Source organism: Heterodontus francisci, chromosome 7 (assembly GCF_036365525.1).
Source record: "Heterodontus francisci isolate sHetFra1 chromosome 7, sHetFra1.hap1, whole genome shotgun sequence".
NCBI lineage: Eukaryota > Metazoa > Chordata > Chondrichthyes > Heterodontiformes > Heterodontidae > Heterodontus > Heterodontus francisci.
The window spans coordinates 10,428,473-10,442,757 of NC_090377.1; the positions used below are offsets into that span (position 1 = coordinate 10,428,473).

General features: G+C 48.5%; 1 protein-coding gene across 2 annotated transcripts in view; it reads left to right on the top strand.

Annotated features, from left to right (window-relative positions):
- Nucleotides 1-14,285, top strand: part of znf142 (zinc finger protein 142) — a 76,777-nt gene that overhangs the window by 44,568 nt on the left and 17,924 nt on the right. The window contains exons 4-7 of one of the 2 annotated variants that reach the window (XM_068034775.1): nucleotides 2,305-2,505; nucleotides 3,046-3,858; nucleotides 8,206-8,383; nucleotides 8,910-12,417. In XM_068034775.1, the coding sequence (XP_067890876.1) occupies nucleotides 2,305-2,505; nucleotides 3,046-3,858; nucleotides 8,206-8,383; nucleotides 8,910-12,417 (4,700 nt within the window). Of the gene's footprint in view, nucleotides 1-2,304; nucleotides 2,506-2,553; nucleotides 2,586-3,045; nucleotides 3,859-8,205; nucleotides 8,384-8,909; nucleotides 12,418-14,285 lie in introns of those variants that run through there. The other variant, XM_068034776.1, reaches the window with a different exon arrangement.

The following is a 14,285-nucleotide window of genomic DNA, read 5'->3' on the forward strand; positions in this document are numbered from 1 at the left end:
TAGCCTCGATCAGTTGACTCAACACTAACCAGGAATAAAATATTTTGGTGTCCATGGCTCAATACTTCACTGGGAGAGCTAGTTACATCGAAAGCACTAATGGGAGCGTTTGCCTACAGGACAGTACACTGCACTTTTAAATGCACTTCACTATATGAAGCACTTGATGTTTTAATGTGCTGAGGTGTAATTTGAAAGCAGTTAACATAGAAAGTAACCGCATGTATATAGACGATTCAACCCGTCAAGTCTGTACCGTTTATGTTTCCCCAGATGTGCCACCTAGTTAAATCCCACTAATTCCCAACATCATTCACTAATGTTTTTCAAAGAGCTATCTAATTCCCTTTTAAAAGTAGTTACACACTTTGCTTCAAGAACTTTCGGCACATTCTAATCACCCCATCTATAAATCACTTTTTTTCTCGTCCACTCTTTTAATTCTCCTTTCCTAAATTTTATCTAAATTTATGGCCTGTCGTTACAGACCTGCCCACCAGTGGAAGCAGCCTATCACTATCTACCTTATCATCTATACCTTTAATTTTAAAAATTTACATCTGCCAGGCTTCCTATCAGCTTTTTCTGTGATAAATACCTGTTAAACACTTCCCATTATAAATGCCATGTAAACATGTCACTCTGCAACTACACCTTCTGCTAGTGGTAATGCTACAGCGCCACCACTGGCAGGTGGATGCAGTTACAGTGTGCCAAGTTTACATAGGCAGCATCTATTATAAATTTGGACTTAGGATTTTATAATAGAAATATAAAAATAAGGTTTAAAATGGGGATTGAATTATACCTGCAGACTCTGGTCCAATTATTCCCTCTCTAACCCATTTCATTGGGTCTTGACTTCCCCACCTGCCCCCCCCCCCCCCCCCACATGCAATGACTAGTTTATTGCTAAAAACATCTTGCACTACTTGTCCACAAACATTACTTTCCATTGTCACAATTTTTCATCAAACTTCTCTGTCAACATTTATCATTGTAAATTGTTATGTCAACATTATCTCATTCAGTTTTATGCTGTGCCCTGTCACAGTGCAGTGGGTGTTTTGGTTCCTGGATGGCTCAATAGAGCATTTTTTTTTTTAAGTTGCTCAAACTCCATAGCTTGGTTTTATATATAAAAGAACTTGTGTTCATAATTGACTGTGAACAGTACTATGGAAGCTTTGGGTAACTTTTTGTAATTCTGAGCCTTAAACCCCGGGGGATGTCTTACAGCAAATTGTGGGGTGTAGTTGATACAAAGGAAGAATGCGACAAAATACTGGAAGGTGTTACTAAACTTGCAGAATGGACATGGAAATGAGAAATAAATTTCATTATGGATAAGTGTGAGTTGGTGCATTTTGGTAGGAAAGTCGACAAGGACATGTACTACTTGGATAATAAGGTAGAGGAGCAGAGATTGCTAGGGGTACGTCTATACAAATCACTAAAAGCAGTGATGTAAATTAATAAGGCCATTAAAAAAGAAAATAAAGCATTGGGGTTCATTTCTAGAGGGATCAAATTGAAAAGCAGGAAGTTATGTTCAACTTGTACAGATTCTTGGTTAGACCACACTTGGAGTACAGTGCACAGTTCTGCTCCCCATATTATAGAAAGGATGCAGAGGCACTGGAGGATGTGCAAAAAAGATTTTCAGGGATGATACCAGAACTGAGAGGTTATAAGTATCTGGAAAGATTGAACAGGCTGGGACTCTTTTCTTGAGAAAAGAGAAGTCTGAGGGGTGATCTGATAGTCTTTACTCTCAAATCCCTTCATAATTTTAGATGGGGATGTCCACTTGTGGGGGAGATCAGAACCAGGGGCCATGGATTTAAAATAATCACTGTTAAATCCAATAGGGAATTCAGGAGAAACCTCTTGACTCATAGAGTGGTGAGAATGTGGAACTCGCTACCAGAGGGAGTAGTTAAGGTGAATAGTATAGATATATTTAAGGAGAAGCTAGATAAACATATTGGGGAAAAAGGAATAGAAGGATATGCTGATAGAGTTAGGAGAAGTAGGGTGGAAGGAGGCTCGCGTGGAGAATAAACTCTGGCATAGCCCGGTTGGGCTAAATGACCTGTTTCTGTACTGTAGACTTGATATAGTACCAATTATAATAGAAAAAGTGGTTGTGCATAAAAGGATTTTGAAGGTGCACAATGTCAATACATGGCAGTCAGGCTGTAAGAAGGTCCATGCACCAACTTTCCATTCCATATCGAATGTCACGCTCATCACTTTCCAGAAGGTTCCTCGGTGTGTTGCTGACTGTTTATTCCCCTGCAGATGAGAGTGGTAGCGCTGCCGAAGAGAACAGTGAACATGAGGTGATAACACAGGCGGTAGATGAAGGCAGCAGCACGGCACAGAGACTGTCCAGAAAGAAGAAACGATTCAGGTGTGAAGAGGAAGAGCTGTTGCCGGAAGCAAGCTCAGAGAGAGATCCCAGCAGAAAAACCAAATCCTTAAGACAGAGACACTTCAAAGGTGCATAAAGACAGAAAGAACTTTTTATGTAGCGCCTTTGACGACCTCAGGACTTCCCAAAGCGCTTTACAACCAATTAAGTATGTTTGAACTGTAGTCATTGCTGTAGAAAATCCAACAACCAATTTGTGCACAGTAAAGTCCCACAAACAACAGTGAGATAAATGACCAGATAATCTGTTTTAGTGATGTTAGTTGAGGAATAAATATTGGCCCCAGGAAACCGGGGCGAACTTCCCTACTGTTCTTCAAAATAGTGGGATCTCTTCCCGACTGATGGAGAGGGCAGATAGAGCCTCGGCTTAATGTCTCATCTGAAAGATGACATCTCCGTCAGTGCAGAGCTCCCATTAATACTGCATTTGGAGTGTCAGCCTAGTATTAGTGTACGGGTCTCTGGAGTGGGACTTGGACACACAACCTTTTGACTCGGGAGAGAATGCTACCCACTGAGGCATGGCTGACACCTTTGTGTTTGTGTATGTATTTACCCTTTAAGTGTCTTTGACCTTTTTTGTTATTTTTAATCGTCTGTCCTAGTTGATGTTCAGGAAGGAATGGAACATCTGTACAAGACCCACATCTGCCCTGAATGCAAACGCTGCTTCAAAAAGCGAACACACCTAGTCGAGCACCTTCACCTGCACTTCCCAGATCCCAGTCTCCAGTGCCCCCACTGCCAGAAGTTCTTTACCAGCAAGGGCAAGTTGAAGGTCCACCTGATGCGGGAGCTTGGTGAGAAGACCCATCACTGCCCACTATGCGACTACAGCGCGGTGGAGAAGAACTCCCTTAACCGACACATGGCCAGCATGCATGAGAACACCACCAACTTCTACTCCGATGTATACTCATGCCCAGCTTGTGAGGAGAAGTTCACCATCAGCAACTCACTGAAGGAGCACATGAAGACACACAAGGAAGAGCGACGGCCGCTGGACTGCTTCGAGGGGGGCTGTGGCTACACGGCGGAGGAGCGCAAGGACTTTGTCCGCCACCTCAAGGAGGTGCATGGCGCCAGGGCGGTAGAGTGCCGCTACCGCACATGCGGCTCGCTCTTTGGCACGGAGGCAGGGATGGAGGCACACCGCAGGACTCACTATGCTTTCCACTGCGACCAGTGCGACTTTGTCTGCTCCAACAAGCACGTCTTCAGGCGGCACAAGCGGAGAGGGCACCCGGGCAGTGAGGAGCTGGCCTGCAGCTTCTGCCCATACAAGACCTTCAACCCCGTAGAGTTCAATGACCACGTGGGCAAGATGCACGCCAACGAGAAGATCCACAAGTGCAGCGAATGCGACTTCGCCACAGCGCACAAGAGAGTTCTCAACAGGCACATCCTTCTCCACACAGGTCAGTGTTAATAACAAGAACACATGGGGTGAGGGGCTGCTATAGGCAGGAGACCTCTCAGAGAACATGGAAATGCAGCTGTCATCCAGTAAGGCACATTAAGGAGTTTTACTCTGTATCTAACCCCATGCTGTACATTCCCTGGAAGTGTTTGATATGATAACTTGGCTGGGGAGCAAAAGCTTGCTCAAATAAGTAGGCTTTAAGGAGGGTCTCAAAGGAGAGAGTGAAAGAGGCAGAGAAGTTTGGTGGGGAGTTCCAGAGTTTAGGGCCCAGGCAGCTGAAGGCAAGGCCACCAATGGTGGAACAATTAACATTGGAGATGCACAAGAGGCCACCATTGGGTTGTAGGGTTACTGAAGATAGGGACCCAAGGAGCTTTCTGGCTGTCCTCCCGTCTTCCCCAACTTCCATCCTCCACAATCTTCAGTCCAGTCCAAACTCTACTGCCCATATTATAACCCACACTAAATCCCATTCACCTATCAATCTGTACTCACTAATCTACATTGGTTCCTGCTCCAGCAATACCTCAGTTTTAAAATTTTACTTGGGTTCTGATCAACACCTGCACAGCAATATCATATTGCGGGTACAGCTTTTGAAAGAAGTAGTTTTCTGTTCGTCACATTATTTGGCTGGGATCATTTATATTGTATAGTTTGTAGAGGGAAATGGATTGCTGTGGAGTTTGTAGGTGGGAGTGAACCATTGTGGAGTTACCTCAGCAGGTGAGGGAAGGCAAATTGTTCAGGAATCGAGCAGAAAAAGGAGGGTTTGTGAGACCGTCAAGAAAAACATTTGTAGACTTTATCGGAAATGCAGCTTGCCAATACTGACTTTTATCCTTTTCCTGAAGGCATTGATTCATTGTTGGGGTCTAGGAACATAGGGGCAGGAGGAATCCATTTAGTCCCTGGAGATCGTGGCTGATTTGTGACCGAACTGCATATACCTGCCTTTGCTCCATCTCTCTTTAATACCTTTTGGTTAATAAAAATCTGTCAATCTCAGATTTAAAGTTAACAATTGATCTAGCATTAATTGCTATTTGTGAAGACGGTTCCAAACTTCTACCACCCATAATACCAAGTATCATACAATATTGAAGATCCTCTTCAGTAGTCCCGTTTAGTTTAGTTTAGAGATACAGCACTGAAACAGGCCCTTCGGCCCACCAAGTCTGTGCCAACCATCAACCACCCATATATACTAATCCTACACTAATCCCATATTCCTACCACATCCCCACCCGTCCCTATATTTCCCTACCACCTACCTATACTAGGGGCAATTTATAATGGCCAATTTACCTATCAACCTGCAAGTCTTTTGGCTTGTGGGAGGAAACCGGAGCACCCGGAGAAGACCCACGCAGACACAGGGAGAACTTGCAAACTCCACACAGGCAGTACCCATAATTGAACCCGGGGCGCTGGAGCAGTGAGGCTGCGGTGCTAACCACTGCGCCACTGTGTCGTTCAAGTGGCCTTTCTTGATATGTCAGCCTAGGCGTTGAGATTGGAGTCATTTATGGCACAGAAGGATGCCATTCAGCCCATCTAGTCCATGCTGGCTGTCCAGAGAGCCACTCCCCGGCTCAATCCCCTTAGCCCTGTAAGTCTATTTCTCTCAGGTGGCCATCCACCTTCCTCTTGAAATCATTGATTATCTTCGCTTCCACCACCCATGTGGACAGTGAGTTCCAGGTCATTACCACCCGCTACGTAAAAAAGTGCTTCCTCATATTCCCCCTGCATCTTTTGCCCAAAACTTTCAATCTGTGTCCCCTAGTCCTTGTACCATATGCTAATGGTTTTTCCTTGCCTGACTTATCTAAGCCTGTTATAAAACCAAAAAGTGCTGGGAATAGCAGGTCTGGCAGCATCAGTGGAGAGAGAAGCAAAGTTAATGTTTAAAGTCAGTGACCTTTCATCAGAACTGGCAAAGGTTGGAAATATAATAGGTTTTAAGCAAATAAAGTGGGGGTGGGGCAAAAGAGCAAATGGGAAGGTGTTGATAGGACAGCGGGTGACAGAGAATAACTGACAAGGAGGTCATGGGGCAAAGGCAAAGCGTGTGTTAATGGTGTGGTGAAAGACAAAGTATTAGTGCAGAAAGGGTGTTAAATGACAGAATAATGAAAGCCCTAGCCAAAAGTAAAAACATGACAAAAAGCAGTAGGCAGGCACGTGGTAAAAAAAAAAGTGTAATGATGAAACGAAATAAAAAGAAAAAATACAAAGTGAAACTTAAAAAAAAGGGGGGGCGGAGCCCAGTCATGCTCTGAAATTATGTTCAGTCCGGTGGGCTGTAGCGTGCCTACTCGATAAATGAGATGCTGTTCCTCGAGCTTGCGTTGATGTTCACTGGAACACTGCAGCAATCCCAGGACAGAGATGTGAGCATGAGAGCAGGAACGGGTGTTGAAATGGCAAGCGACAGGAAGCTCAGGGTCATGTTTTCGGATTGAGCGGAGGTGTTCCGCAAAGCGGTCACCCAGTCTGAGTTTGGTTTCCCCAATGTAAAGAAGACCACATTGTGAGCAGCGAATACAGTATACTAAATTGAAAGAAGTACAAGTAAATCGCTGCTTCACTTGAAAGGTGTGTTTGGGGCCTTGGTTAGTGAGGAGAGAGGAGATTAAAGGGTAGGTATTACACCTCCTGCGATTGCATGGGAAGGTGCCATGGGAAAGGGATGAGGTGTCGGGGGTAATGGAGGAGTGGACCAGGGTGTTGCGGAGGGAACGATCCCTTCGGAAAGCTGACGGGAAGGGAGGGGAAGATGTGTTTAGTAGTGGCATCACGCTGGATGTGGTGGAAATGGCAGAGGATGATCCTTTGGATGTGGAAGCTGGTGGGGTGGAAAGTGAGGACAAGGGGAACCCTGTCACGGTTCTGGGAGGGAGGGGAAGGGGTGAGGGTAGAGATGCGGGAAATGGTCAGACATGGTTGAGGGCCCTGTCAGCCACAGTGGAGGGGAATCCTCGGTTCAGGAAAAAGGAAGACATATCAGAAGCACTGTCATGGAAGGTTGCATCATCAGAGCAGATGCGTCGGAGACAGAGAGACTGGGAGAATGGAATGAAGTCCTTACAGGAGGCAGGGTGTGAGGAAGTGTAGTCAAGGTAGCTGTGGGAGTCGGTGGGCTTATAATGAATATTAGTAGACAGCCTCTCCCCAGAGATGGAGACAGAGAGGTCGAGGAAGGGACGTGTCAGAGATGGACCCTGTAAAGGTGAGAGAAGGGTGGAAATTGGAAGCAAAGTTGATAAAGTTTTCTAGTTCTGGGCAGGAGCAGGAAACGGTCATCAGTGTACCGCAAAAAGAGTTGGGGGAGGGGGCCTGAGTAGGACTGGAACAAGGAATGTTCGACATATCCCACAAAAAGACAGGCATAACTAGGACCCATGCGGGTTCCCATAGTAACACCTTTTACTTGAAGGAAGTGAGTGGAGTTGAAGGAGAAATTGTTCAATGTGAGAACAAGTTCAGCCAGGCGGAGGAGGGTGGTGGTGGATAGGGACTGGTTGGACCTCTGTTCAAGAAAGAAGCGCAGAGCCCTCAAACCGTCTTGGTGGGGGATAGAGGTGTAGCCCGTCATAATCTTGTACAATTCGCTTCAATCTCTCCACAATCTCCTTTCTTCTAAGGAGAACAAAGTCAGATTTTCCAACCTAAACTTGTAACTAAAATTCTCCATCCCTGGAACTATTGTGGTAAATCTCCTCTGCACCATCTCAAGGACCCTCACACCCTTCCTGAAGTGTGGTGACCAGAAATGGACATAATACTCCAGTTGGGGCCTAACCAGAGCCTTTTGAGGTTCAGCATACCTTCTATGCTTCGATACTCAAGGTCTGTATTTATGAAGCCCAAATATCCCATATGTTTTGATGATGATGTCACAGTGACGTCACTCGCTCACTGCGCAGACTCAGTTTCGTCCCAGACTCCCAGCTTAGGTAAGTTTTTATTTTATTTCAATACTTACCAGCGGAGGACTTGCCGTATGTGTCCGGCCCGACTCGACCCGATCTGGACTTGGCCTGACCCGACCCGAGCCCCACAGCCGTACCCGGAAGATGGCCTGACCCGACCCGAACACGACACCTGTCATCAGGTCCTGTCGGGTTCGGGTCGGGTAGCAGGCCTCTAAGTTGGCTGTTTCCTTGTAAATCTTTTTTGCAATTTCTCCAACCCTTTTTCGTAGTATGGAGATCAGAACTGTGCATGGTAACTCCAAGTGTGTTCTAAACAAGTGTAAGGAGTTGGAGGAGTGTTGGTAGAGGATGATCCTGGATCTAATTTTATTTTTTTGTTGATTTTAAACCCTCCTTTCTAGGCGAGAAGCCACATAAATGTGAACTGTGCGATTTCACCTGCAGGGATGTAGGCTACCTGTCGAAGCACATGCTCACACATTCTGATGATAAGAACTACATGTGTACGGAGTGTGGTTACATCACCAAATGGAAACACTACCTGACGGTGCACATGCGCAAACACACCGGAGACCTGAGGTAATGCTCTTTCTGTGTGTGCATTGAGTTCTTGTCAAAGAATAACAGTAGTAGGAGAAGGGTCTTGTTTTGGGATATCTATTATTTGTATTAAACACTTCCAGCCAGTGCACAGAAGATGTAGTAAAACTCCCTCTTAATTATCCCGTCAAACACTCCCAGGGCAGGGTTAGCACGGGGTTAGATACAGAGTAAAGCTCACTCGACACTGTCAAATCAAACATTTTCAGCGCAGCTACACTGTGATGTTTGGTATCAGTGCAGGGTGGGAGGGCAAACACTTAAAAGTGCTTATTTGAAGCTTGGCAGGGAATAGAATACTCCTTCAGAGTATTGATAAAGTGGAGAAAGACAAGAAGGGTTTCAAGAGAAAGAGAATGGAGGCAGAGGTATCAGCTGATAATGCTATCCCAACTGGAGACATCATGACCAGGCATTGGTCTCCAACCCTGCGACACTCCCCCTCCACCCCTGTGAAGCTGTACGTCCTGTCGTTATGCTGCTACTGTCTTCCTCTCTTTTGCAGGTATCATTGTAATCAGTGCTCGTACCGCTGTCACCGCGCAGACCAGCTCAGCAGCCACAAGTTGCGGCACCAGGGCAAGTCGCTCATTTGCGAGGTGTGTGGCTTCGCTTGCAAACGCAAGTATGAGCTGCAGAAGCACATGCAGGTGAAGCATTCGAAGGACTACCAGATGCCCCTCTACCAGTGCCAGTACTGCAGCTACCAGACGAGGTACAAGCAGGCCCTGCTGAATCACGAGAACTGCAAGCACACCAAACACAAGGAGTTCCGTTGCGCCCTGTGCTCCTACAAGACTTTCAGCAACACCAGCCTCTTCTTCCACAAAAGGAAGGTCCACGGCTATGTGCCGGGAGACAAAGAGTGGCTGGAAAACTATGCCAAGGAGGAGATGGCCATGAACTCCCCCCACATTCTATTGGGGTACAGTGACTCGAGCTTGACTCTTTCAACCTCGGGCAGGACAGAAATGATTGTGGCATCTTCGAGGAGCGAAGCATGGCAAAAGAAGAATTGTGTTGTTGTGGAGGAGCGGGAGAAGGTGTATCAGCGTGCCTTTGGGGCCTCTCTCTTTGGAAATGGGCTCTCACAACCTGGAGAAGCAACACAGAGTGGTGCTGCACTACGAGGATCAGGACAGTTACAGCAGCAGCTGGTGTACTCTTCCCCTGCAGAGCAGGGGACTGGACCTGGCACCGCAGACCCAGGTGAAGTAGACACGGAGATTAACCATGATATAGAGGGGGAATTTCAGAAAAGTCTGGATGGAAGTGGCTCACAACTGGAGGAGGTGTTTGAGGCGCAGTTGGAGTTTCATAATACTCCATCGGATGAAGTAGCAAAGCAGCTTTCTAGCTCTCAGCTGCCGACCTTGGATTCCTGGGGACCTTGTGACGCTGGGACCATGTACAGGGACTTTGGACTTAACAGTGCAAATGATGTACAGGCTGACGATGGCAGTGATGAGGTTGAAATTGGAGACCATTGTGAAGACGAGGAAGATGATGGTGGGGACCACATCATAGGGAACCAAGAGGAAGTAGGCCACAGTGTCGACGTCTTCGCTGATGAAGATCAGAGCAATAGTTATGAGCTTTCAGATAAAAATGAACAAATTGGCGGACCCACCCAGTTGGAGGTCAACACATCCACAAGCACCAAGGCCGAAGGGGCCTGGATGAGTGCAATCAAGTCTCCTGTGACTCAACTAGCTAAAAGAAACCAGGGTGCCGTTGAATTGCGGGACGCTGAAACCGAGAGGCAGGCCAGTTCTGACCCTGATGGCAGCCGTCCTGAAAGTCAGGAGGAGGTGCAACTCTCCCAGTCCGAATCAGAGATCAAGGCTTTGCGGAAACAGGACAAACAGCAAGCCCAAGCCCTGGTCTTGGAGGGAAGAGTGCAGATGTTGGTGGTGCAAACGGATGCCCAGGTGTTCAAGTGCGAGAGGTGCTCGTACATCACCAGGAAAGAAAAAGCCATGGTCCTTCATACAAAGTCTGGCTGCCAGAACAAGAAGTCACCGCTAGTGTGCACAGCTTGTGGGGCCACCTTTAAGCAGCAGAGAGGGCTCAATACCCACCTGCAAAAGAAGTGTCCCGTCATCATAAAGAAACACAAGCTTTATGTGCGACAGGCGACGGTAATAGAGTCCAGAGCAGGGCTGGATGGAGAGAAGGAGCAAGGCACAGAGCCAGAAGCGAAGAAAACTGGAATAGCACCCAAGCGGAAAGGTACACGGGCCAATGCTGGTGGGAGCAAGAGGCAGGAACCAAGCCCAGATCCAGTTAAACCCGATCGGCCATTCTCTGAAGTGACAGACGATTGTGGAATCGGTGAAAAACGCGCAGTGGAAGACCTAACGTCTATCCATGTCCCAGAGCGAGGCCACACTGAAGAAGAGCTCCCAGCTGCTTGTGAGGCGGAGGAGGCCGGATTCTTCACAGAGGAGGCCTTGGGTAGTGCTCCTCCAGTCCACGAGGAGATATCACCATCGACCCAGGAGGAAGAGCCTCCACCGGATGCAGAGCTGGGTGAGGAAACCCAGCGGGAGTCCAGGGTCTGGAAGTTCCAGTGCGACCAGGGCAAGTTCTGCTGCGCCTCGTGTCCTTTCGTCTGCTCAAGTGAGCTGACAATTAGCAGCCACGTGGCGAATGGCTGCCCAGCACTGCTCAAGGTGCCCTGCGGATTCTGCGAATTGCTCTTCCGCTCGGAGAGGGCGCTGAAGAACCATCAGGCCATCAAGCACACTGAAGAAGAGGGGCTCTCGGACCAGAGTGATCTGGATGAGCTGGACAAAGAATCTTCCAGTGAGGATGAAGGGAGCCAAGACTCTGGAGATGGAGACAATCCAGAGAACAGTGATGATGATCCAGAGAGCAGCGGTGACTCGGAAATGGAGGGCAGCCCCAAACAGAGGCGCTTCTTTTGTCCTTCGTGCCCCTTCAGCTGCTACCAGGAGCGTGCCATGGACACCCACAGGAAGAAAGGCTGCATGAAGCCTGGTGAACTCCAGTGCGGCCTCTGCTCGTTTGTCTGCAAGTCCGCCGGGGCCCTCAAGCACCACACTCGCCTGCATAACAAGAAGTCCTGCCGCAAGAGGCCACGTCTGAGCTGCCGGCTGTGCTCGTTTACCTGCAAGCAGGCCAGGTGCCTGACGCAGCACGTGGCCATCAAGCACGACGGTGTCAAGCCCTACAAGTGCCACTACTGTGACTTCAGCACTACCCGACGCTATCGTCTGGATGCCCACGAGTCCCTGCACACGGGTGTGGGGCGGCTGGCTTGCGACTCCTGCCAGCAGACGTTTGGCACTGGCTCTAAACTACGCATCCACAAGCTGCGGGTCCACGAGAAGCGGCCCACCCACTTCTGCGCCCTGTGTGACTACAGCGGCTACAACCAGAACGACATCACCCGGCACGTGAGCAGCTGCCACGCCGGTGAGCCCAGTGCGGCCTGTGGCCGCTGTGAGGCCCGCTTCAGCTCGGAGGGCGCCCTCAAGCAGCACTGCCTGCGGCAGCACGAGGAGAAGGTCTGCCATGGCTGCCCCTCCTGTGTCTTCGCCTGCTACAGCGAGTCCACCCTCAGGAGCCACGTCCAACGGCAGCACCCACAGCTGGAGTGCTCCGCCTGCAAGGAGCGGTTTGAGCGACGGGACCAGCTGGAGGAGCACAAGAAGGTCCACTTCAGCCACCGCTGCCAGCACTGTGGCTTCGCCACCCGAGAGCGACAGCAGCTCATCCAGCACCTGCTGGACGCTCACGAGGAGGAGGAGGGTGAAGAGGGCAAGCCCTTCCGCTGCCCCTTCTGCGACTTCGCCTGCCGCCACCAGATGGTGTTCGACTACCACATGAAATCTCATGGGGGCATGCGGCTGTACAAATGCACGGACTGTGACTACACCACCAAGAACCGACAAAAAATCACCTGGCACATTCGCATTCACACCGGCGAGAAGCCCTACAAGTGCCACCTGTGCAACTACGCCTGCGCAGACCCGTCGCGCTTGAAGGTGAGCGGGTCTTGGGTGTACACACATGCGCACACCACACATTATCTCGCACCGAGTCCTGTCCACCCATCATCCCCTGTGCTCGCTGACCTACATTGGCTGCCTGTCTGGCAACAGCTCAGTTTTAAAGTTCTGATCCTTGTTTTCAAATCCCTCCATGCTCACCCGCTCCCTATCTCTAATCTCCTCCAGCCCTACAACCCTCCGAGATATCTGTGCTCTTCTAATTCTGACCTCTTGCGCATCCCAATTTTAATTGCTCCACGATTGGTGGCCTAGACTTCAGTTGCCTGGGCCCTAAGCTCTGGAATTCCCTCCCTAAACCACTCTGCATCTCTCCCTCTCTCTCCTTTTAGCCACTGATTAAAATGTATCTCTTTGACCAAACTTTTGGTCTCCTGTCCCAGTGTCTCCTGTGAAGCCTGATGTCAAAATTGTCTGATCGCTCCTGTGACGTTTTGCTGTGCTAAAGGCGCTATATAAATGCAAGCAGCCCTTGTAAAGATGATAAGCAGGAAAACTCGATTAGGGGTGGAGTTTCTTCCTCAAGTATTGAACAGGCTGGATCTTCTCTGTAGCATAGAGAAGGCTGAGAGGTGATCTAATAGAGGTTTGATGGGGTACACCTAGAGATGATGAGAATTTTAACACTGGTGGTGCAGGTGTGGGGGATAAATGGACAAAAATTCCAAGGGTATCAGGATGCTAGTTCCAACCTGCCGGTTTCTGGGTTTAATAGAGGTGGGACAAGGGTGGGCAGCCAACTCACTCCCAGGAGGCTGGTTGGCATTTTAAATATGTTAATGAGGCTGACAAACTCTGACTTAACCTGCCTTGCAGGTTTTCCAGTGGGCGGCCAGGTTTCCCAGGCCTGAGATCCCAGTGAGGCGAGGACAGCCTTGGGAAGAAGGTAAAGTGCCTTTACAGCACTATTTTTGGGCTGAGGGAGCAGAAGTGCTTTCTCCCAGACCCCTATGCTCTCACCAGCTCCCAACCACCTCTATTTGGATCTCTTTTCCCCCTCCCCCACAACGGGTTGGTGATTGGATGTCCTCATCCCCCAGTTCATGAATTGACCGACCCCCAAACTGCTGTGTCAGGGATCATATCCCATCTCGTGGGGCAATGGATTGGTCCTGCAGCTGACTCCAGAGTGCTGCCTGACTGACTGAAGGCCAAGCCTGTCAATCAGGCTGAATTCTGGGGTGCCTGCCAGGGCCAAATGTTGCATGCTGTGGAGTTACAATTCCACAAATGGGGAAACCCGGACATCCCCACTCCACCACCACCATCCCCACTCCCAGCCTGTCATTCTACCAAAATGTATCACTTCACACTTTGCTGCATTAAATTTCATCTGCCATTTGCCCGTTCCACCAGCCTGTCTTGAAGTTTATCTCTATCCTCCACAAAGTTTGCAATACTTCCAAGTTTTGTGTCATCTGCAAATTTTGAAATTGTGCTCAGCATAGCAAAGTCTAGGTCATTAATATTGATCAAGAAAAGCAGTGGTCCTAATACTGATCCCTAGGAAATCCCACAATATACCTTTCTCCAGTCGGAAAAACAACTGTTCACCATTACTCTCTGTTTCCTGTCACTCAGCCAACTTTGTATCCATGCTGCCACTGTCCCTTTAACTTTGCTGACAAACCTGTTAAGTGGCACTTTATCAAACGCCTTTTGAAAGTCCATGTATACTACATTTACATGCTGGATGGGCCAAGTGGCCTCTTTCTGTGATTCTATGAACCATATTATCTTCAGCCCTCTGTTACCTCATCAAAAAAACTCAATCGGGTTAGTTAATCACGATTTGTCCTTAACAAATCCATGCTGACTTTCCTTAATTAATCTACATTTGTCTA